The 24,535-nt window shown below is 32.2% G+C and overlaps 1 protein-coding gene across 2 annotated transcripts in view; it reads right to left on the bottom strand.

Moving 5' to 3' along the window:
- Positions 1-1,760: 1,760 nt before the first annotated feature.
- The window catches only part of LOC118182722 (synaptogenesis protein syg-2-like), a 202,700-nt gene continuing 179,925 nt past the window's right edge, over positions 1,761-24,535 (bottom strand). Inside the window, exons 7-8 of one of the 2 annotated variants that reach the window (XM_085806986.1) lie at positions 14,357-14,588; positions 1,761-2,173 (exon numbers count right to left, since the gene is read on the bottom strand). In XM_085806986.1, the coding sequence (XP_085663112.1) occupies positions 2,097-2,173; positions 14,357-14,588 (309 nt within the window). In that variant the 3' untranslated portion in view covers positions 1,761-2,096. The remainder of the gene's footprint in view (positions 2,174-14,356; positions 14,589-24,535) is intronic. The other variant, XM_085806987.1, reaches the window with a different exon arrangement.

Raw genomic sequence — 24,535 nt, 5'->3', positions numbered from 1 at the left:
AAATCGTGAAATTAGAGCATTCTTAGCTTGTTGCTTTCCTGAACTTGTAAGGAAGATATTTTGACAAAATATTAGTTGTTCCAATGAAACTTTTTGTTTTTAAGATAATTTAACAGTTTTACTCCCAATCTACTAGCCGTGATGCAACACACAATCAGTAAACAGCACGCTTGATCATCTTAGATATTCTTTAAACATTAGGACACTTAACTCATAAATGTTGCTCCACCAGTGGCCAAGAAATTAAGATCGTTGAATACTGGAGTTTCGACCTAGGTTCGATCCCAAGCCAACGAGTTGGCTGCATGGGATCTTGGTTTTCTCCATTTGTAACGTGTTCAACTTGGTTCTCGGCGTTTCCTGCACTTGCAACATGAACACTAGCCGGTTTTCTCAGGAAAACTCTCCATCTGTCCTCCCCTCTGTCAGATAAGCTGCGTGTGCTTTGTCGTACTGAAATAACCTAACCTACCATTTGAATGTTAGGTTTGGAATTTAGGTAAATTTCCTTTCTGCCTTAATTTTCTAAGAGACCGCACTTAATGGCCGGAACTATTTGAATATATAAAATATAATCTTACATGGCTTACTGAATTCTTTTATTTTGTTTCAGTATGTAATGCATGTATATATGTTTCTATATGTTGGTGTGCGTGTCTACAGAAGTAAGATTATGAACCTAAACAGCAGTGAATCCATATTTAAGTTTAGAAGGTGGTTTCCACTAGTGAATAATACTAATTCTTTCGTGTGACAGATCAGAGTGCTACATTTGCATGACCTAAAAAACAGCCTTGCTTAGCTTTCGAAGAATTTGTTAATTCCTTCGAAGAAACTTCTATATTTTACATGCGAAAAACGTTGCTTGTGGGCTGTTTACAGGCAGTTCCGTACATGCTTCCTCGCCGTGTAGTGGACCTGGAATTGAAGGGCTTTAGTTTGCCAACTCTTGCTAAATATCTCTTACATTTCAAATGAAATTCTAAGAGAGTTTATTTTAATTTTTACATGTTTAATTCTTTAACTCTTAAAATGTCATGAAAGAATGAATCTTCAGAATTTTAGGACTGAATGTTTCAGTACCAACTGATATACTAAACAACTTTGAATTGTTGATGATTAATTTTATCTATTCTGTAAAACCAAAATGACCGGATTTCTGAAGAGAATTCTTAGCATTAGGATGTAAGGTATTTTCTCTCTCCTTTTCTCATGCCTTCGGGGTGTAATTTGAAGCATACTCGATGCGTTTTCGAGAGATCCAGTGTTCATAACCCGGCGAGAGCATTGCATATTTTTCACGTCTCCTGCTACAAGGATACACCTAATGACTCTAAAACGAGAGAATTATTTCGAACAGATAAGAGAATTTTGTTGTCTGATTACAGAGAAGACATAGCATTTTATTTCACGTCCTTACCTTCCAGATTTGGCAACTTGAAGACTAGTTTTATTCCCTAAAATGAAGGTTATATTAAAATACCCAACTCTGAGCGCATTTGAGAAATTAAGAAATATAAAATGAAGAGAACGTAAAAGAATTCTATTGTTGACTTCTGAGTAAACATCCAGAAATTCCATAGTCGTAACCAAGAGCTATATGAGGTCAGAAGAAATGTATGTAAAGATCTAAACAGTAACAAACTTTCTTTCATGAAATAATTTATTTTATGATGTCAGTCTTAAATCTTTGTATACGCTCTGTGTCTATGTCATGTTTAAATGTAACACGTATTTGCAAATAGGACCAATGTCACAAGTGAAATTTCAAAATACATTTTATGTAATGGGTGCACAATACAGACGTAATCAAGATACAAAGAATGCAGCAACAGAATTTTCCAGAAATTATTTTCCTTCGCAGAATTCACGAAGCATTTATAAGAATGGAGGAAAACGCCAATGCTTAGTCAGTAAATTTTTCTTTACACGATTTGTCCTTCGCAGTTAGATAGAAGTCCCGTTCAAGAAAAACACTATACTATATACAATCAGATTGACTGATTTCTCGTTTCTCCTCGAAAATACGATGATGAGGCTGGAGTCACTTTGAAAAAGGATGCCACAAATACTTTATTTTTTTCGGAAAATCCCGGTCAGCTGAAATAAGTGAATAGCAAACACGTCACGATGGCCGAGCTTTCAATGAGTGTGTTTCCAATGTAACTGAAACCTGAAAAATAAATCTAATTCAAATATTGTGACGTGAGTATATGCAAACAATAATACAAGCACTGATTACAATTTTTGTAGCCCGTATAATAATCATTATACAGTAAGCACAATCCATTAAATTTTTAAATCAAATTAATGTCATTTCAAATTTACAATAGTCACTACTGTATACATACTAACATACGCATATTAAAACAAAAATATACAAATGGAAATTCAAGCAGAGAAATTTAGGCACTCACAAAAGACATTAAACATATATTTAGGTGAAGGAAAAATGCATGACAAATGAGTAATGAAATATTGCATGAAAAATTACTGAAATACTTGTGATGTATGATATTTTTAAAAGACACTTAGGTAGATATGGACTATAAGCCAAAATTTGAAGTACGTATAAATTTAGATCTCCACATCTTATAACTACAGGTAATACAATGAGTAAATATTTCCCTTAAGATATAAAAAGTTGTAATAATTAGTTTGAAATATTATTGGTATAAACTAGGGCTTCTTTCGAAGTTTCCCATGTTGACCTTTTATGATCAAAAACAATTTATAACCCCCTTTACTTGAATAAAGATATAATTTGTCAAATACTATCCTTAATTAGTTTTACTAATTTATTTAATAATTACGAAATATCTCTTAAGAATACAAAATTAACACTTAACAAAAGCTCTGAGATTATATGAATACTGAACGTATTCATATAATCTCAGTATAGGATTTATATTATATAATATTTCGTACAGTATTAAATGTACAGTAAATTTCGTACAGTACAAAATTTATACTTAAATATTCATAAAAGAATTTTCCGCAGAAATGCTTTTTCTACAATCCCAAACACATGTGCAGAACATCAAAGTTTTTAAGTTTTGATATAAATGTTGTTTCTTTTATTAGCAAATATAACCCCAGACTAATGATTTAGTGCACCCATTCATTTTTAAGTCAAAACTGGGTTTTATAATCTTACATTTCCATTTTATAATTCAAAAAGATTACATACAGAGATTAATATATTTATACCTCATATAAAAATTCATATTTATCTCCTTTTTGTTGCAGTTCATTTAAAAACCATATTTATTATTCCGTTAAAAATCGGTGTTTGGAAATACGCGATGTCATTTCTTTGTCTAATATTTGTTAACATAAGAAATAGTTATTAATTTAACAAATCTTATTAATACCAAAAATATTTACAATCTTTATTCCCAAAATCAGTGATTAAACACGCTACTTACAATGCTTAACGATTGGGTTTTCATTTCATAGGAAAGTTTATGATTGCTACTGAAGATTCAACTTCTTCCTCAAACCTTTCTTTTCTTCATAGCTTAACAGGAATGGAAATTATAAGCAATAAAACCTCAATTTTGTAAAATCAGGTTTAACTGGCACAGTTTTTATTTTAGCAGAATCGCTTTGAATGGTTCAACACTATCGCCTTCTTCAGCCGGAACTAAATGGAAAGCAACTATCACAAACGGAAGAGTTTGAAAAAGATTCAAGAACATTCTGATATTATTCCATGCAGCCGTCCGTAATGAAAAAGAAAACTAACGATAGAAACACAGGTAGTTTCTTTGTGTTAACTTACCCAACGAAAATGTACTAGATATATAAATAAAATAAAAGACAAAATATTTATTAGTTTTTGTCTCTTTTTTAGGGCATTTTATGACATTAATATTTTGTTATCACATGTATTGTAACAAATTTTACAGTGAGGTACCTAGGTGAAATAAATATAAAAATGATAACTGACATATGTTCGACAAATACGAAATGAAAAAAGTCAACACTCTCTTTACTTTAGTCCTCGATGAAGCTTGCATTTTTTCTCCATAACTTTTTCTATTAGTATTACATTTTCGTTTATTCCGTCATCTGTTTAAATAGATATATTACATATTCTCTACTGCGCATACTTCGGGGAGAGTAGGTTACTCAAATAAAAATAAGATTTAGATAGTAATGCAGGGTCGAATAGGCGAACTGGTAAAACAACTGCCCTGGAAATTTGTGATTCGACAAGTCACCCGCAAAGGGAGGTTAGAAATAAGTGCAGGAGTCACTTGTTACTTACTCTGAGTAAGTAGGTTAAAGACCCTCATACTAGCTATATAAATCAATATCACGCATTTCCGGAACCCACGGTGCCATTATGGTGCCAATGTGCAATTGCTATCTACTGCAACTGACATCGCAAGGTCTGCCATCACTGGCGGTGTCACCGGTTGTTCCATCTCATGTCCGGGTGTAAGCTTGCGGTCATTTTATGTGAACATTGCTTAGGGTATGACTGAATGTACATCAAACCTGGCCATTCTTACTTAGAGATACAATCCATATACTTAATTTCTTATCAATAAGAACTCGCTTTTTAATGCATATTCACTGGCAGGTCCCATTGAGATTGCAGTTTACAATCAGCCAATTACCCACTTTAATGAGTGTTTTACCCTTTGTTTAGATATGGTTCATTACACATTTTTGTTTCTGTTGAGATATTATAGATCACTTGCGATTTACTCATATTGGTACGTTCATTTGATAGTATATTTAAGTACTTCATAGAATTTAGATGGAGACTAGACGTGATTTGAAGTGTTTTAGTTATTTGCTGTGGCCACTTGCAGCTAGAAATCTGAACAATAACCACTAGGGGTTCTTCTATGAATATTGATTTGGATCGATTTGGGTGGGATCACTTTGTATTAGATAGGTGTAGACCCCTTGATGCGAGAATATGCATTATTGGTATCCGCCGAAAACATCGCGGAACACAACGCAAGGCGAAAACGTCCTAGTTCAAAACATTGTAGGAGAAAAGAAAGCAAAGAGAAAACATCGGAGTTCTAAAACATCGTCGTCGAAACCATGGTGGTAAGAAATAAAGTACCTACAAATCATCGCGTGACGATAACATCGCACACTTGCATTTTTTTAGATTTTTAAAGTGAGTGAGTGCAATTTCGCATAATGATTTGGGAGCCCAAGAAGGAAAGATGAATATTTTTACTTGTATATTTCATATTTTTTAATGAACTTAATAACTTTTTGCTGCAAATGTAAGAAGGAAACTGAAGCATTTGAAAACTGAGAAAAGAAAATTAATACAACTTACAGCACTTAATTTTAAATTTACATAGTTAATTACAAAGTTTATTAATTTTTAATAAAGTTTTACTGATAATTTTTACTAAAAAATACAGTCTAAAAATCTTTAACAAAAGGAAGATAAATAACTGCATCAGGTTACCTCTATACAAGTTGCTCAGTTAATTATCAACTTATTTTCTTTTACGTTTGTTAATCTGTTATTGTTTTAGTAAAGATTACATTTTGTTTTGTTTCCGTTTATTCTTAAAATGTCGTTAACATTTTCAGCCTCTTTCATTTTTGCGCTACCAAATCATTATGCGAAAATGCATTTTTAAAGCTATGTTATATTTGTTTGCTTACAGCATTTGAAGTGGAGTTTAGGCTTAGATACAGGTCGTATTTGCGCCTGCCCCCTAAGCACCTCCTTGTAAAAATACTGATTAATTGATTGATATTCAGGAAAAAATCATGGTGAATAAATCCTTTGTAATCAAAAAATGCAATCAGCATCAACTTAATCTTTCATCTCGATTTTTTGTATGGAAGGAGACGGTCCTTTTCACTGTGCACTTTGTCTTTTTATTTCGGCATCATACTGCAGATATTAGGTCTCAATTGTTACACGTTCATCAGCTTTTACCAAATCATGTCGAAGGTATCGGTAGCAGATATACGTACATAATTTGAAACAAACGTTAGTGCTATAATATTGTTCTACATCGAAGATAATTGTTTTGTACAATGTTTTCTCAGTAAATGAAAATGACTGCCGTTTTGATAAGCAAACGACAAAACAACCAATTTAACCTGGCTGTGACAAGAGTTGAAATGCCACTCTTTTTAAAAATATATTTGTACTTTCAATATTTTATTTTATCATTTGGTCTTTTAATTTGTCCGGATACTTTATGGGTGCACCTTGTGTGTTATAGGAAGGAAGAAAGCGCAGATATACAGAGTTCCAGAGAAAAATTAAGTTGTATAATGCATTCAGGACGCTAAATGTATCACCTTGTTATGGAAATGATAATGGTACACTGCGCCAAAAAAAAAAAAAAAAAGAAATTGGGACAGTTCTATATCTCCCGTTCTACATCGCCAATTGACAAAGTTCAAATTTTTTTCCATGTCTCGAAAGCGAGACTTAGAATATATGTTAGATTTATGTACAGCTTTGCTCTAATATTGGTATTTTGACACAAAAATCGGACTTTTTCTGAAACGGCATGCCCTTTTTTCCCATATTTCTATTCTACGACTCAAAGTATGCCTAAATATTAAATTTTGTAAACTTTGGGGCGAAATTTACGGAGATATTCAAACATTTACCTTGGCGCATTTTTTTTCAGTTTGCGCCAAGAATAATTCACTTGACGATCTTAATTTATGGAAACCTTTCCTTTTTTTCATTGTAAACGAGCCGGAAAAAGTCATTGGTCATTATATCAAATAATTTTAACAAAGTGCGTGAACCACATTTGGCGTTATTTTCGCTTATAATAAATATGCCAAATTTCAAGACGCGCCAATATGTAAATTCTCGTATATCGCAGGAAATTTTGAATAAAAAAGTCTAATTTTTTGCAGGTGCGCTTAGAAATACATCTACTTTAAGATGGTGGTAAAATTTTTATAGGTTATAATTTAAAATTTGCTTCAACAATTTTTTAAAATTATTTTAAAATACACATTCAAAAAATAAATCATAAAAATGGGCGAATTGTATTTGGAATGCACCTAAATTTTGAATTCTGGAAGAAGGAATCAATTAATTTTAATCAAAAAAGAGATATTAATAAATACATATCAAATTCAATTAACATTGTGGAGGCAAAATGTTGAGAGTTAAGTTTTTAAAAACTGCCTGTGAGATTTTTATAAAACTTCGCAGTTTGGCATAACTTGAGCAGTAGGATCAAGTAATGGAAATAAATTGGCATGCCTTTTTAGAAAATGTCCAGATTTGTGTAAAAATGCCTACATTAGAACAATTGCTACATATAAATCTACTACATATCCTAAGTCGCGCTTTCGAGACATTAAAAACGCAAGTCGAAATTTGTTAATCGGCCCATTAGAACGGAAGATATAGAACCGTCCCATTTTTTTGCGCAATGTGCATTGCTTAGTTCAGTCGGTATGTGATTTCGGAGCTCTGTGATCTCTATGATGTTCTGTGAATTTCTGTGCTGTCTCTTTCTGCTAGTCTAATTGAAAGGACAACGTAACTTAGTCACAGGTTTGCATAATGTGTCTCACATTGAGTGCTTAGTTCGTGAACCATTGATGTTACTGCAAGTGACGTTGTATCTTTGATTCATAAAATGGCAGATTATGAAATGGACAAATTTATAGAAGCTTAGCGTTGTTCAAGTATTGTCAAATGCTAACTGAAAATCGTCAAATTATTTCTTGTTTAGTGTTCGACGGTTCCTTGCACGCAATTCATTTCACATGCCATAATAAGACGATTTGATGAGTTTTAAGACTAGAGATCTGCAGACAGAGTACATCGCCGCAAGTAAGTCATGTGTAGTCCATGCTGTCTTCAAGCCGGAAGTGATGTCACAAGATTGTGAAATTTCGTTATATTGGTATATTTAAAATCATAATTTTTGAAGATTATTAGATATTTAAATGCAACACATTTTAAGTGTTTTTATTCTTATTGAGTGTTTTTCTTATGAGGTATCTTGAAAAATCAGACGTGTTCTGGTCAAGAAACTAACCCGAAGCTTTCTATTTGATAGCCAGACAGGAGACAAAAAAACCACAGAAATACACAAAAGCAATACCTTTATTTCCTTTTAGAACTTTTACTTGGTTAATAATTACTCTTTGTTCATTAATAGACGTAATAACTCTGATAAATGTTGAAACAATACAGGTGGATATTGAAAGCATCGCATAGGAAAATTCCCAGTGAACCAGTTTATTTGCGACAAAGGACTATATTATATGTAAGAATCTAGTCACTTCTCTAAAAACCAAGCATGCCCTAAAATCATTACATCTTCATCCATCGAAACGATTCCGGACACAAAAACCTACTTTCCTGCTGTTATCACCAACTCCATTTAAAGAGCATAATTATGACTGCGTATCATCAGCCCAAATGGCATTTTGCCTTTTTTATGTACTAAACCTACTTATACCTATGCTTCGTGTATCAGTAGGTTGTAACATATTGGGTAGCATAAAATTCGGGTATCAGTAACATAGGCAGGCACAAAACCTACTTACCTAATGTTCTACCTATGATACTGATATCTATGTTTCTAAGTTGTTTGAGCTACATGTTTACAGCAGTAAGCAATGGTATAACGAGAAACTTCGGGCTTATGCAACTCATACCATGAACTAGGTGCCGTACTTAACATTGAAAACAACTTCAGTCCTCTTTGTTTGGGATTGTCGGAAATTTTAAGAAAAATATTGCTTTTCAGGTGTTCTGAAATGTGAAAGCAAGTAAGAATAAGGTTTCTGGTGGTGAAAGCAAGTAAGAATAATTACATCTTCCTCCATATGCCTACCATTCTCTATTCCGATTGAAAATCCATAAACTTATTTCTATATTAGCCCTTGCACTTAGAGCATGCTTTATTCTGAAGATCCATTCTGTATCAATAATAATAACTGTAACCCATGGAACAGTTCACAAGCACAGTTATAGCGCTGTTACTCACACTACATTGCTTTTAAAAATTGCATCGCACACACGGTCAGATAGCACTTTTCATACATTATTCATTAATGATACATTTCACCAGTCTTCACGTAATTAGTCTTCCCTTTCTTAAAAAATCCACATGTCATATGTCAACATTATCAGAAAAATTGTTAATTTGCCTTCATTCTGGATATCGCAGTGCATTGCTTAAATAATAAATATAAAGCTATGCCCTTTAAATATACGAAATACATTTTGCTAAATATTTGTAATCAATTAAGATTTCTTTGTAAAAAATTCGCATTAACTTTAAAGAAAGCTTCGAGATCCATAGTCGATCACTGGATTTCCCGTATAGTTTCTAAATGCAAAATATATGTTTAAAAGATTTGTTGCTCAATTGTTTTGCTGTGATGTCAGAAACTTCTGCCCAAGCGAAATAATCTAAAGGTGCCTTCTCAAGGGATTGCTAAAAAAGGTCGATAAATGTGCTTCCTCAAAACCAAACGAATCAATCACTTCCGTGTAAGTTCAGAATCAAGAGTTTTGTAGCTACCATTCAATGCTTCAATGCTTCGTTCATACTGTTACTACTTGATATATTTTATTCTCGTAATTCAAACAATCAAGCTTTTTCTAATTATTTTGCAAAATAAATTTCTTGAAGAATTTCTTTCAAATCGTTCATATATAGCTAGATGCTATGAATATTTTCCCATACGGATAAGTGGTTATTTATATTAATTCATAAGAACTGATTAAGTTCATTTACACTCTTCAGAAGTTTCCTCATTACTAATAAAACAAACAAAAAATCAAATTCGATGTTTCATTAGAGAGAGAAATTAAGCAAGAAGTAGAAAACTAGGCGTTTTTATGATATTAATGCAAGACATGCTTTTGAAATATTAACGTAGGGAAAAGTATTGAATATCTTTAATTAACTCACCTGTGAGTTAGGTTACATGAGCATGGCAAACCACACAATAGTTATCTGCCTAAGGAAATGGATTCCTCCGTGGACAACTTTCTAAATGACACTGCTTTGTTTACTCGTGTTTGAATTTGAGTGCATTTAATTGTAACCCTTTGTCAACTTTAATATATACATAACGAAGGAATAGAACATAACAAATGACTAGGTATGACGATGGAGTAAATCTTTAAGTTAATCCTTTACCAATTATAAAATAAAGATTAGAGTCATACACGAAATGATTTCTAAAAGATGTCTCTGCTTGGAAGTTAGTATTGGAAATGAGTCGGCAGATGGTTATACCTGATCTTCTTGGCGAATAGGAAAGTAATTTAACTGCATATAACACCAAGAGGAATTTGTAAACGCCACTAGCCAAAAAGTCTGGAAACCAAAAGTTTCCGTTCAAATCATCCATGTTTCTAAATATACACTGCCAGAATAATGTCTTGAAGGAAGATTCAATTGAAAATTGACGGAACTTTAATTGATTAAAGAAACATTACGTTTGCATTGAAAGGGAAGATAGATTTATAAGTAGTTTAATATACCTGAGATTATGACTTTTGGGTGCGAATATTTTGACATGTATTAAAAATGAATCCATGAAAACTTTCGTTTTGCAGGTACATTCATATCATTCTGATTAAATAATACAGAACACTAACAATAATATTACAACCAGTAGTACCATAACATAACAACCAGTAGTACAATAACATAACAACAGCAATAACACACAAACTGATAACATTTCCAGCAGGACTATTTCGTTTTGAAACGCTTTTTAAACTGGGAAGTTTAATGTGATGAATTTTAGATGCTGCTCGAAAATTCTTAATGAGAATTTAATTATATTTCCTACTGTCAGCTGAAAAGAGGCTCATTCTAATAATGTTTTCGTATTTTATCCATAAAAATCTAACTTGTATCATATTCTAAAAGATTTTGACCATGGGGAAACAAAAGAACTGGGGGGAATTTTTTTTTTCAAATAAAATATAGTTTTACTCATGTCCATAAACTGATAGATTTTTATTTCTGTGTAAAGGCACGAAGGTATTGCAAGTAGCTCAATGCAGTTTATTCACTCATTAGGCGAGGTTTTCTTTTAACATTAAATTGCATTTTTCAGATTTAGAGTCTTTAGTTTTAATTAAGATGCTCAATGTTTTCAAAAATGGATATCTACGTTTATGTTTTAAATTCTAAGTAGATAATATTTCTTTACTTAAACTCTGAGCAGAATTTTTTTTAATTTAGTTCAACTAACGCTTTTTGTTATGAATGATGAAAATAACTAAATTCAATTTCATTGGAGAAAAACTTATTAGCAAATATTTCATACCATTGGTGTTTTTAAATTGAACTACTTTGCTCGAATTTTCTGCTATTAATGCTATATCCTGCAATAACTTACTCGTATATGAAATGCCATATATATATTAAATAAATATAATATCAGTGCCTAAAACTCTTTCAGACATAATCGGTTAGGCAATATATATTAAATTATCATCGTAAGTGCCAGAAGCACTCCATTAATATTAATGAAACACGTTTCACCTTACGATTTGCAGCCACAGATGGCACACCCAGAGGACACGCTCGCAAATCTTCAATTAGAGGATAACCTCCTCCAGTTCACATCAATTTGTCAAGATTTATAGCAGGACATCAAGGAAGATTTCACTTCTGATATACATAACTTATCTGAAGGTACACAACCATTTTAGTTCGTTTCGGGTAAATGGATGTTGCAGTCTGATCGATAAGTGGCTAAAGCTTGTTTGCAAGGTATGTTATTAGCTCATTGCCCCAATGCACAAATATGATTACAGTGATATAGTTTGTATTCTTTTCATTTCCAGGTATTAGGTTTGGTTCCAAAATATAGTAGAAACTCTAATATCAATAAATAAATTTCAATAAATATAAATCAAATCTTACAATAAATAAAAGTGTGTGTTCATTTCATTAACATACGCAGTTGCTTGGAATAAAGTATCATTGTAAAGGGTATTACAAACGCTAAATTAGCACATATATTTTAAAGGCAAAACTGTTATATTAAATGCGCAAGAAGAAAATTTTCAAATTAGCTATGTATGAATAATTATATTTTTATTATTACGAGTGTTTAACATTTATATTAATTTTACTGTTACAAGTATAAGTAAAGAGATTGTAAAATTTTGTTAGGAAAAATATTCAAGAATTGAACGACGCCTTCTTTGAAAACATTCTAAATTATTTACAATACAATAAGACGTGCAGGAACAATTATTTGACACAGCATAGTTATTGCTAAGACTGTATCTGTTATTTCTGTTCAGGTTCCAAAGATCGTAGCAGTTATAAAAATTCTGAAGGCCAATTTTTTTGTAAAACGAAAGCCTGCAACCCTTCGCAAACGGAAGAAAAATTATATTTTTTCTCTTTTTCTTTTCTGCCCCAGGCAGTGTTGAACAATGCAATTAGTTTCTATAGATCACCATTTGATAACGGTTTATGAAACCGATCCGTATTCACCTAATACGCCAGGAGCATTTCTAAAGCATTCCTTTCATTTAAGAAACTGAAGCCTAAGATGAACAGCATTTCTTAGTGGCACAGATGGTTAAAAGGATATATACATATACAGTATATGATACTCAACTTCCTGTTTCCTAACCGTTAATGATAATAGGAATTTTTTATATGAGGTGCCATTTAAAACCAAAGTCAAAATTACAGCAAATCCTTTGCCTAATTACTAATGTCAATCACTGTAGCTTGTCTTCTAATTAAATTATTGCTCCAGTACATAAATGCATGCATATAAGTGGAAAAAATGTAATTTGTATTATTTGTTAATCTTTCTTTGTTTAATTCTTTGGCTTCAAAGTCATCTCAAACCAGTCAAAAATGGTAAGAAAAAATCATGCACATTCAGTTACTTCCCGATGGATGTACCAGGGTATCTACCTCATTCTGTTCCATAGACCCTCTAAGGTAACTGTTTTACGGCTCAATGAAAGTATTTACTAGAAAAGCTATGCCGAAGAACTAGTCGAGGGTCTTTCCAATCAGAATCAATTATCAGCCTCATGTAACGCAGGCATTATCAATACTGTATAAAATTCACGTTTTAAGCATACGTATTGAACAAGAAAATTAAGATAATTCTGTTAAAGTGAAAGATTTTGCACGGCGAATATGCTTGCATGCGTAAGTGTGTGATAACTTACCTCTACGTATGTACATTAACACAAAACACAGCCCCCTGAAACGCGCAGAAAATTGGAAAATTTCTAGAATGTTCAACATTTCAATTTAAGGCCTTTCTGCATGTATTAAATGCAAACAAAAGATGTATACATATTAATTAGATATTGAAATTATGTTTACAAATGAAATGTCCATAGCTTTAAAGCAAATTTTATAAAACACAGGCAGAAAAACTCTTTCTTTTTGCTATGATTCTAAACCTTTTAGCTTAGTTGTTCAACATGATGCATTTATTTAATTTCGAAATATTATAAGTCTCAGGGCCCTTTATATCCACATGTACACAGTGATAATCGTAAAATTTTCGGTAAGATAATTACAGAAAGGTAATAGTGTACACTACTTAAGATGTGTATATTTAATGTTTCGTTCACTACTTGAGACTTTTTTAAACATGCTGTTGTAACTTTAAATTATGAAAAATATATTTTAGTTTATTATTATACCGGGATTTTAAGAAATCTCATAGACAGACTTTGAGGTCGAGAGTTTAAATGTAAGTCATTGAAATTGGTGGACTTTTAATAGAATAATCTTAAATGTTTTATTATGTCTTGCAAGATAAAAATTATTTCCAAGTTGTGATTCGAACGAACTTTCAGAGATAATTATTCATTTCACATATTTGTTTCATAGGTAATTAAAACTTTATCTTGAGAATGTGTTAATTTTACATATTGTGATCACAACGCCATACATGTTACTTTACATGTTAAAGACTGAATCACAACGCCAAACGCATAGCTGAATATGCATATATGTATAACAAAAGCACATTATCATTACTGCATTAATAAAATAAAAACAAAGGTGCATACGATAAATAGTAATAACATACGTGCATTTAAATTTTCCTATGCATTGCTTATGAATATAAATAAGTTTGAATAAGAATTTTAACGTTTCAGTAGAATTCTGCTACAAAACCCATACGCTGATTTACGTTTGCCTCATGCTTTACAGTATGTGACATATTCAGTCTCAGATACAGAGAATGACACAAAGCGTTAACTTACCAAACAATAATCCAGTTACTTTATATATTCTGTATCGGGTTCAATTTGCTATAAGTTTAAACGCTTACCACTTTCAAACCAGATACCAAGAATATTTTATTTCCAGTCGGTAATGACAAAGAAAGAGCATACCTGCTGCAGAGTTTTCCGATACTTGGGGATTAGAAGTCCTTTGGGGTCCTACTGCGATTGTCTCCACAGTTGTCATTTTAATTATTTTGGCCAAAGTAGCGGTGCATTTAAGTCTCATCTCCTCAGATCTGAAGTGGTCTTCTTGAACTCGAAATCGGAGACCAAGTTTCGTCGATGATAAGCCGTCCGGATATATTGTCGGTGTATACTGAGACAGGAATTCGGGTTTCACCTGAAGTAAATATTAAACTCTCACATGTTTTGCTAGCTGAAAGAATGGCACAAATACCTTCTATTTTTAATAATGAAATCGGAAAACACTGAGTATATTCAAATCACAACAATACCCTAACAAATATTATCATAATCATCAGACACTGTCATATTTCAATAAGACATCTAAATACATTCCGATTTCACAATCCATGTATAGGTTTGTCAAACTAATGTTTGGGAATAAAATTATCATTTTAAATTTTCATTTAACAGTTTGCTACTTTGGCATAATATTATATCACTTTTCTTAAATATTCCACAGCACATTTTATTTTATTACTTATTAAATTCCATTGATATGAAAACCTAAAACAGAAAGAGCAGGATTTTATTTAATCTATTCAATTTACGGCAATAAATGAAGCGATGAGAACCAAAAACTTAAAACTGCAATTAATGAAAGATAAGCAATATGAATAATATTAGAAAGTATTTTAATGCTAAATAATTATATCTTTGAAAAACCGCAACGCATTATGAAACAGGGACTTAATGCTGTTAATTTTGATAATGAGGGAAAGAGGAAAAAGTTTTCAAACGGAAAATGTATAACCATTAGATGCTCTTTAATATGCTCGTAATTCACTTCAAATTACAATATGTTGACAACAAAAAATATTTTGTCACTTTTAGGTATCTGCGATTTCGCACTATTACCTAATTAGTTCAGTTTGGACTGGTGCCATTATGCCTTTAACAAAAATAATCTGCATTTATACATGAGTGTGAATATTCTATTTCAAAAGCAGAGTCCTAAACTATATAAACATTACCAATCAGAAAGTAAATTAAAAAAATATGAATATAAAAATCGATAATTAATAAAAATGTAATTTCTTCCTGCATGATAACATAAAATGATTAGAAATAAATAATTAATTATTAGGATCTGGGATTTCGGAATTAACAAAAAATTGATAATGGTTACATTTATTGTGGAGAAATTGATTTTTTTAGATACTTCAATAAGAAACGAAATTTCTACAGATGTTTAGAAAGACACATACACATTATGCATTTAATTCATAATTTATTGATCAAATATTACTACTGTAGATGAATCAGAATTTGTTTAAATCTCGCAGTTTTATTTATGTATTTATGCTTTATATAACTTTAGAAAAAAATATTTGTGTCTTTGCACTACGGGAGGATCTTTCTCATCACTTGAACGCTTTTGAAAAATGTTTCTGTTCCTTAATGAAAGATATCGCATATATTGATTCTTCCTTTATAATTCGCACTGAAACGTAACTTTAAATTAATTAGAAACAGCCGATAAAAGCTATTATTTTATAATTGCAAATGCATTTTAAGCACTGCAATAAATGGAATTATTGCAATCATTACTTTACCTATCTCTGGAAGTTTTACTGATCGGATTACTGGTTAACTAATCTGAATATTCTTGTACAATGTACTTACCTCATTTGTCATGAGAGGAACATAAGCCACTTTCATTTTTAATGTTTTCTAGTTCATGATTTTATAAGTTAATGACTTAATAAGCCTTTACATCAATACCTCTTGAATATTTGTACTATATAAAAATGTAAACGAGAAGTGAGTCAGAAACATACATACTTTCTGAGACGCTGAACTATCTATGTGTTCGAGGTCCTAACGGTAAAGCTTCAAACACTTACCTTCATTATTTAGGCTTTAAGCAAGTAGAAAGAGGTTTAATTATGGTACGTGATTAAAATTCCTTAACCTAAATCAAACCGAAATGTTTGAGATTCAGTCCAAAGTATTTCAACTAGATCAATGCTATATGGGAATTTCTTGAAGGGAACATGAAAACTGCTTTTTAATTCAGAAGCAGAAATGTGTAAAAAATAGATATTTTACGTCCACCATTTGAATTTTAGAATAGAACTAGATACTAAAGTTTACAGAGAATGTCAATCGATAACTAGATATTGTATTTTACATATAATTATGCAGATTAGTGTATTCGCTTCGCTATATCGCATACTGTTAAAATATCTAAAATTCACTTTTCTGTAAATTAATTATGTATATTAACTTTATTCAACATACATACAAAAAAAGATATATATATATACCAATACCGATTATAATAGAGAACAAAATAAATTACCACTTTATTTAGGGAACATATAATGAAAAAATGTGCAAACGCCCTAATAATTCTATTACTAATAAACGAACCTATTAGTTTTTATACGTCTAATAATGTTCCGTATGCATCAAAATTTCTATAAAAATAATAAAATTTGCCAGAAACCAAATGTGACTCATTTCTGTGCATCGATATGAACATAGAATTTCCCTTTTATAAACATCCATATTTTAAGGTTAAAAAATGCTTAATTTTTCTCATGATTTTTGTATGGATGAATTTTTCATTACTATTTATTCTTCTGGGCATGATTTTCCATTCATATTTTGCGCAATTTAAAACTACTTATCATTTGTAAATTTTAATTATTACTTAGCATTTGTAAGCTAAACTGATTTTAGACTTGTAGGGACATTAGGTATATTTTTTGAAGCAGGAAAGATGAAAAATAGCAACCGCCTGCGCCGGGGATCGAACCACGGACCTCTGGAATACCGGCCCAGCGTGCCACTTCACCACGAAGGCACGCTAGTAAAATGGGAGAAATTTTGCTTTATACTTTCTATAAAATGTGGATTTTAAATTGATTAGATTACTAAACTGTTAATACTGTTCTGCTACCAGGCTCTGTAAACGAAAAATTTTCTTATTAAGATTCAAACAGTTTGGAAAAAAAAACAGGAGAAGAATTAGATACTATAATTTTTTTAATTTACTAAAAAAGTAAATTAGTAAATTAACATAAATTTAGATAATGACGATACTGTAATATAATAAAATGTTGGAAAAATTGTGTTATGTCATTTGCTCTAGAGATTCCTCATTGCAGACATTTCTATTTCTGTACCATGGATTTCATAATATCTGATGCAAATAATGATCCAGCTAAGTTCTAGATACATGTTTTTATCATTTCTGTAAGCTAAGGCCAAAATAAGACTAAAATTCATTGTAGGCTGTGTCTATAGATAAGACTGCATCAGGGATAATGAAGTGAACAAAAAAATTAAAAGTTTCTGAAAGAACGAGCGTATCGCCATGAAGAGTAGCGGTGGTTGGAAACGAAAACCTACGGCTTCTCATAATTTTCTTCAAATCAAGAGACATTCTGGCCGATTAGCCAGGATGCTACTTCTGTGAAAAAGGCATGTAACAGTTGGAGGCTTTATGACCAATATTTTAATGGGGAGGCAGTTGCGAGAGAATTTAACTCTAGATTTTTCTTAGTTAAACGTTATTCATTATTGCCATTTTTCATTTTAGGTTTTCCGAAGCATAGTTTAAAAAAGAAGGTCTTCATGTTATTTTTGACCTCGACTAATTACTTAGAAATTTGTTCCATGGTGTGATTTTAGAATACGTTCTATGCAACTATTTCTGTTTTTCTGATGAAAAATGTATAACTGGCTAATTAATTTTCTTTAAATTTCTTTTGGTTTTTTAATTATTTTCCTTTTATTAGTTTTTGCTTCTTGGTAGCATCCTTGATTTCTATTTGTTACTTTAGGCTTTCACTTTTTAAGTTTTATAGTATATGATAATATTGTGCTTTTGAATACTGTATTGTACTAAAATAGACATTTGCTTACTGTCTTACATTATAGGATTTCTCCCAAATATGTACCTCAACAAAGCTCATTAATACAGCGTTTTTAGAATAAGGATTTTAGAATAAAGTTAGATCACGAGGCGAATTTGACGACCTAAGTAAATGTTCTCTTGGGAAATAGAGAGCCTATTTGTGGTGTTATGAAGGGAATATTAGTATAAAATACCATCATTCAAATGTATAACACTTTCTGATGAATTTGATATATTGACTCTCCACTGTTGATGCTGCAAAACGTAATCGTTACAGGAATTCCGGTATCGCACGCGGTTTTGAATTGTGAGATTTAATTACACGCAGTTCGAAAATATTAATCTTGGATAGAGCTTTAATCCACATAAGTTTAAAAAACGTATTTTCAATTTTTGGACCTTTTAAAAAGGTAAACCAATTTACCAGACTCACGAAGATAAATAAATTTATTTGGTTTGAGGTCTACAAAGCTATTTGCCTCCAGAGCAAGCACATTGCATTGTTGCATGCTGCGTATGTACGTAAGTATGCTTATGTTGCATATGTATGGAGAGATAAGCTTTAAAATACGGTGTCGGAAAATTAACATAAAAATTTAATAATGTCTGACAGAAATTTATTTTACGCTTTACATTCCTTAGAACCTTGCTAGCTATAACATCACTCAGTCGTTAAAAATGAAATATTTTAATAGTATTCAGTTCATATCAGCCGGTTTAAGAGAATTAAATTTACTGCAGTCTGCTTTATTAGAGTTATGAGATGAGTTGTTTCATTGATAGCTACATACTCCATTTTTGTCACCTTTCCTCTGAATAACCCTCAATATCTGGTGTCGGTATTTTACACAAAATTTAGACTATATAAACTCTATAGAAATACAATAATCTAGAAATTATTAAAAGCATATGGAAGGAAAAAATAGATAATATTCAAAATACATAAACTAGTTTGTACAATGGTCTTGAAAATATACGATGTTTAAAATACTTGGAGAGTTGGGAAATATATCTGATCACGATATCTTTTGGGAACTAAGCGCATACTTCAAAATTTAAAAGACTGCTATTCCTAAATAAACGTCTTAAGACAGACTACCTTCCTAAAGCTAAGAGTACAAATTATGTCGATTATGGCGCATCATGTCTATTGATAAGCATATTTTAAATAGTTAAATAAATGTTTTCGTTCTTGTGTACGCGTTTGATCAATGCACATAGTTGCTACAGTATTGAGCAGAAAACCTACTAATGGCAAAAGTCTACGGCTTCAAGTGAAACCTAATGTCTTCGGTTCATAGTAGTTTCATAAATTACCTAGAGCTGGTATAAAACAAATCTTATCTTGAGTTTCTAGATTAAGTTGTCAGAAGCTTTGTCAAAAAGCAGGTGTGCGACAAATGGTGACAAAAGTGCGACAAATGGTGACAAAAGTGCGACAAATGGCTTAAACAAAAATACAAAAACAAAGAAGCGGTAAATGGTAGATTAGCCCAATTCGAATCTCATTAAAGCTCTTCAGGGGAAATTATTTTCAATGACTTTCGAATCCAGATAACTCCATATTGCGTTTCGCCGAAACAGACAATTGAAACTGTATACGAAACACTTTTTATAAATTAATTGAAAAAACTTCGCCATAAACTTTAGTCTCAATTCTCTGTTCCAATTTCCCGACGCGTCCGCTTGAAGAAACACATTAAGGTGTGATAATAACTGTAAATAAAGACCGGTAATGCCAATGTACAAAATAAAATAAATAGCGATTTGCTATTAGTCAAAATATATAAGATTTATGGGAGGACCTACTAGCTTATAGAGTTTAAACTTTGTGAAAGTACCAAAAATTAAATTTAAAATTATAATAAAACAAATAAATTTTATGTAAAGGTCTTGCTAAGACCAAAAATCAATACAAGGGAAAGAAATATTTTTTAAAACCAGACCTGGATCGTCGATGTCCTTATTGCAGTAACGATGCAAACTCAAAAAGGGGGTGAAAGCCTCGAGCAAGTAAGCTGCTAACCAACTAGGCAGTATTATGTAAAAAGGGGAAGAAACGTCACGAGGAAAGAGCCAATGAAAAGTGACCGTTGGCATAAACCTGACTCAGTGTAAAGGGGGCAATGTGTTGAAAAATGCAAAAACTGTTCAAGATGGCGTCATGCTCTACGAGTTTGAAGAAATTTGGGATCGCCCTCTAACTTGAAGAATTTCGACTTTAATTAACAGTTTACTATTTTTCCTTATTTCTTCTTACTTTTGTGGCCATATTTTAACATATTGTTGAATTAGCCATTTCTTCTTTCACTCGCGCCCAAATTTCTTAGAGCTGGATTAGCTGGGAGTTAGATGGATTCGAAAATCATTAAAAGTAATTTTCCCTGAAGAGCCTTAATGAGATTTGAATTGGGCTAATCTACCATTTACCGCTTCTTTGTTTTTGTATTTTTGCTTAAGTCATTTGTAGCATTTTAATTCTAATGTTTTAAATATGCCTTACTTTGATCAGCATATTGCTTACAATTAACACTGAATTTTATTTGTAAATATTCAAGTGTTTATATTGTTTATTTAATCTTCATTACGCATTTCATAGCACTTTATTTTACTTATGTTAATATTTTCACGGAACCACAGTATCTAAGCAAATTTAGCGTACGAACTAGGAATTTTCTTTTAACTTTTTTATATTTTATACATTTTAAATTTTATATGTCATGTGTTTTATATTTTTCGAAAAATATTTTTCTGTATAATGCTACATATTCAGATATTCCAGAAATATATTGTTATATATTACATTTTACTATAGAAATTCATTAATTAGGTGTTTCATTTGACATTTAATCTGACAGATTAAGTGTGCTTTTTTAGTAACACACTTTGTTTCAGTTTTGTGATTTTTTGTTAAGTTTACTATTACATTTCTGATATAAATTCCTTGTGTAAAAAGTAAAATTTCATTCTGTGCAAATAAAATGTATGTTTACTCGCTATTTCAGTTCTAATAAATAAATGTCATATATGATTAGAAGGATTGCGCCAGAGTTCATGTCTTGCATTAAGCTCGGCAGAGGTTTAACAGATTATTTTCTGTAACCTTATCACATCAACAAAATATTTACTCAACGTTCTCCATGCAGAACATTTCAGTCTGTTCCTTGAAGTAATCCAGTTTTTCGCGTCATATTTTTCTTTCATTTTTGCAAGCTGCAACCAACAAAAATTTGATTTTAACTTGTAATCAGTTTATCGTAATCTAAATTATTCATTGAAATTAACAGATTTTACTGAAGACTATAAGACACTGAAATTGAATTTCTGAAATTTTAAAAGAATAGTTAATCTAAGGGAAATTACGGTTGAACAAAGGAACAAAAGAAAACTGCTTCATCAAACGAAAGTGAATCAGAGTGCCTGTGAAAATGAATCATATGACATAACTGAAAGGGAATTTATAGTTGTTCCTTCAAGTAATAATTCTGGAACGAAGAAAAGGGGCGAAGCCTCAGTCATGTATCACAGGATTATAAAGAAAAAGCGGAAAAATTCTAGCTTGGTATAAGAGACGGGGGAAAAATCGAAACATGGTTTGCAATATGTTCAAAATAAAAAATTAGGTAGGTTATAAATTTACAGCATTTGAATAGAAGCGGTAGACTTTTTAAGGACCAGAGTTTGCATTCACACTTTTCATTGCAAACATGAAACCCTACTACGAATGACCAAGAGGTTAAAACCGCTGAATACTAGGAGTTTGACCAGGGTTCGATACCAAGCGAACGGGCTGTTTGCATGATTAATTTTCACGAGTTTCCCCATGTGTAGCCTGAATACTAGACAGATTTCGTCAGAAAGTCCTCCGCGAAAGCATCGTTCAATTACTTAGCTAGCCCTCATGTGTTTTGTCCTACTCTGGTAACCTAACCTAACCTCATCTTAAAAATTAAAAAAAAACTCCAATGAGGTCAATCTGTTTACCGTGACTTGAACAGTCGTCGAGGTAGCTACGTTCAGCAATTTTCTTATTTTGGTCGCCGATTGCCTTGCATTTTGTATTTCCATTCAGTTCGCTATTTGCAGGTGGTTTAAAACAGATTACTGTTTTGAACACCTCTTTTACTGCTCTCATTTGTGCTTTACAGTCAGTCCGCAATCAGCGTATTTATTAGAAGGTAAAAAATGAGTAAAGTATAAGTGTGAAGGAAAGCCCTCACATTTTTCACTCCGAATTACTTTCCGAATGTGGTAACGGATATTGTCTAAAAAGTAGTAGCATTATTAGTAGACCGGTTTTGAAGTTCCCTTCTAATCCTGCCTGTTTCGAAACTAACTGACCAGTCAGGAAGCTGTTTCGTGCTGCCATCTACATTTTACGTGAAACTTGGATTTATAGCATTATTTCTGCTAGAAATGCTGTTTCAGGCACTCCATGACATAGATCAAGATTTTCTAAAAATATCGATAGATCACACGTCACCTTATGATGCAAGTTTGACCATAAAAAAAAGACCTTATACATTTTAGGTATCTTGCTACTCATGATGAAGTCATTCCCATCACGTGTCTTCACTGTCACTACTCATGTAAATGCTATTTGTATCAGGTCTCAAGTCGAAGAAATGCTATCTTAGGCTTGTGATGTTCTGCGGCTCTTCTTATTACCTTCGTCGCTGCTCTCCTAAGAACAGCGCACCATAAAAACCGAAATTTCACGTGCCCTATCGGCCTAATTTCAAGGAACGGGACCTTAACTCTGTCTCTTCCCTTTTACTGTGAGGCTCGCCCGCGTCAGCGAAGGCTTCTTAGGCTAAGACATGTCTGTCGATGTTTTCCCACGGCGGTTCGGCGCCACAGTTTTCATTAGCAACTCGTGCTTCTTCATGTAATTAATTATAGTTATACCTATGAACGTCTTTAATATTCGTTCAACAGCATACGGTTTCCTCGTCGCACACACTACTAGGATAAACATGAATTCGTAAATTCAGATTTGACTCCAGTGGCAAATTCATTACGCCACTTTCCATCGGCTATCGAGTTCGACCTAGCAGCGCATTTCGGTGAAAAAATAATCAAACATTTTTCCATTTCTACCATGTCCTTATAGCAGGCATGACGTTGAAATTAATTGAATGACTTTTGCGCTGTTTTAAGATTTAATTTTCTTCGATGTTCTATTCTTCTACAGCGAACTCGTGAATGTCATTATGTGGCTGGTGTTACCTAGCTTTCTTGCGTCTAAATATATATCTAAATTTCTACTACAACGTTAATGTTCTGATTAAATACACTTCTCACAGATGAAGATTTGGTACTATACAGGGTGATTCAGAATTCATCATCAATATTTGGTGGGGAGGTAAGGAATAGGAAAAGGAGATTTCACATAGGAAAGTATAGGCGCAGATGAACGCATGGTGGTGTAGAGGGCGATGTGTGCATACAACTTCCATACATAAGCACAGCATTTTGAAGTGTGCAGCCAGTTCTCATTCGACTAGGTGACTTTGCAGAAGTAACATGAACCGGTATACGTGAAACGAACTTGCAGATATGCATGCAAATGCCAGACATATTCCAGAAGGTCCGGTTGTCCATGCAACGCCGTTGTGAGTCATGCATTCTAACACATGGTCAGCAGTTCGAGCACCTCTTGTAAGTCTGTAAAACCGATGCAAAGAAATGTTACGTGTAAGATAATAAATGTTTTTTTTTTTTTTTTTTTTTTTTTTTTTTTTTTCTTACTACCTCCTTTTTATGTGTTCTTTCCATTATTGCCCTACTCCATGGCATATGCGCCCATGCATTCCTATGTGAAATCTCCTTCTTTTCCTATTCCCTACCTCCCCACCAAATATTGATGATGAATTCTGAATCCCCCTGTATATGGGTAAGTCAGCATTTATCTTTCATCCAAGTTTGGGTTATTGTACACAACGAAACTACGGTCATAATCAAATTTAAATTATCTCTTCATTCTGGCTTATTTAGTCAGCAAAGCAAAATTAAGTAAAATATCTATTTCTGTATAATTTGTTAAGAATAAGACTACGGTAAAATGATTTTCAGCTTTTTTCGCATTTTGTCCTAATTTTTTTAATTTCCTAATTGCTGTGCGATGCGATGGAACATTGTCTTCCATGCAGACGAACTGAGGATCCATAGCACCTCTGAAAAAACGCGTGTAAAAAAGGAGAATCTCGTTACAATAACAGTCCCCAGTGACTGAA

The sequence above is a fragment of the Stegodyphus dumicola genome, chromosome X1 (genome assembly GCF_044657685.1).
Source record: "Stegodyphus dumicola isolate Sdum_Otavi_A_Nest chromosome X1, ASM4465768v1".
In the NCBI taxonomy this organism is placed as follows: Eukaryota; Metazoa; Arthropoda; class Arachnida; order Araneae; family Eresidae; genus Stegodyphus; species Stegodyphus dumicola.
Note: the sequence above shows the minus strand (reverse complement) of the source record. Positions and strands in the feature narration are given on the sequence as shown.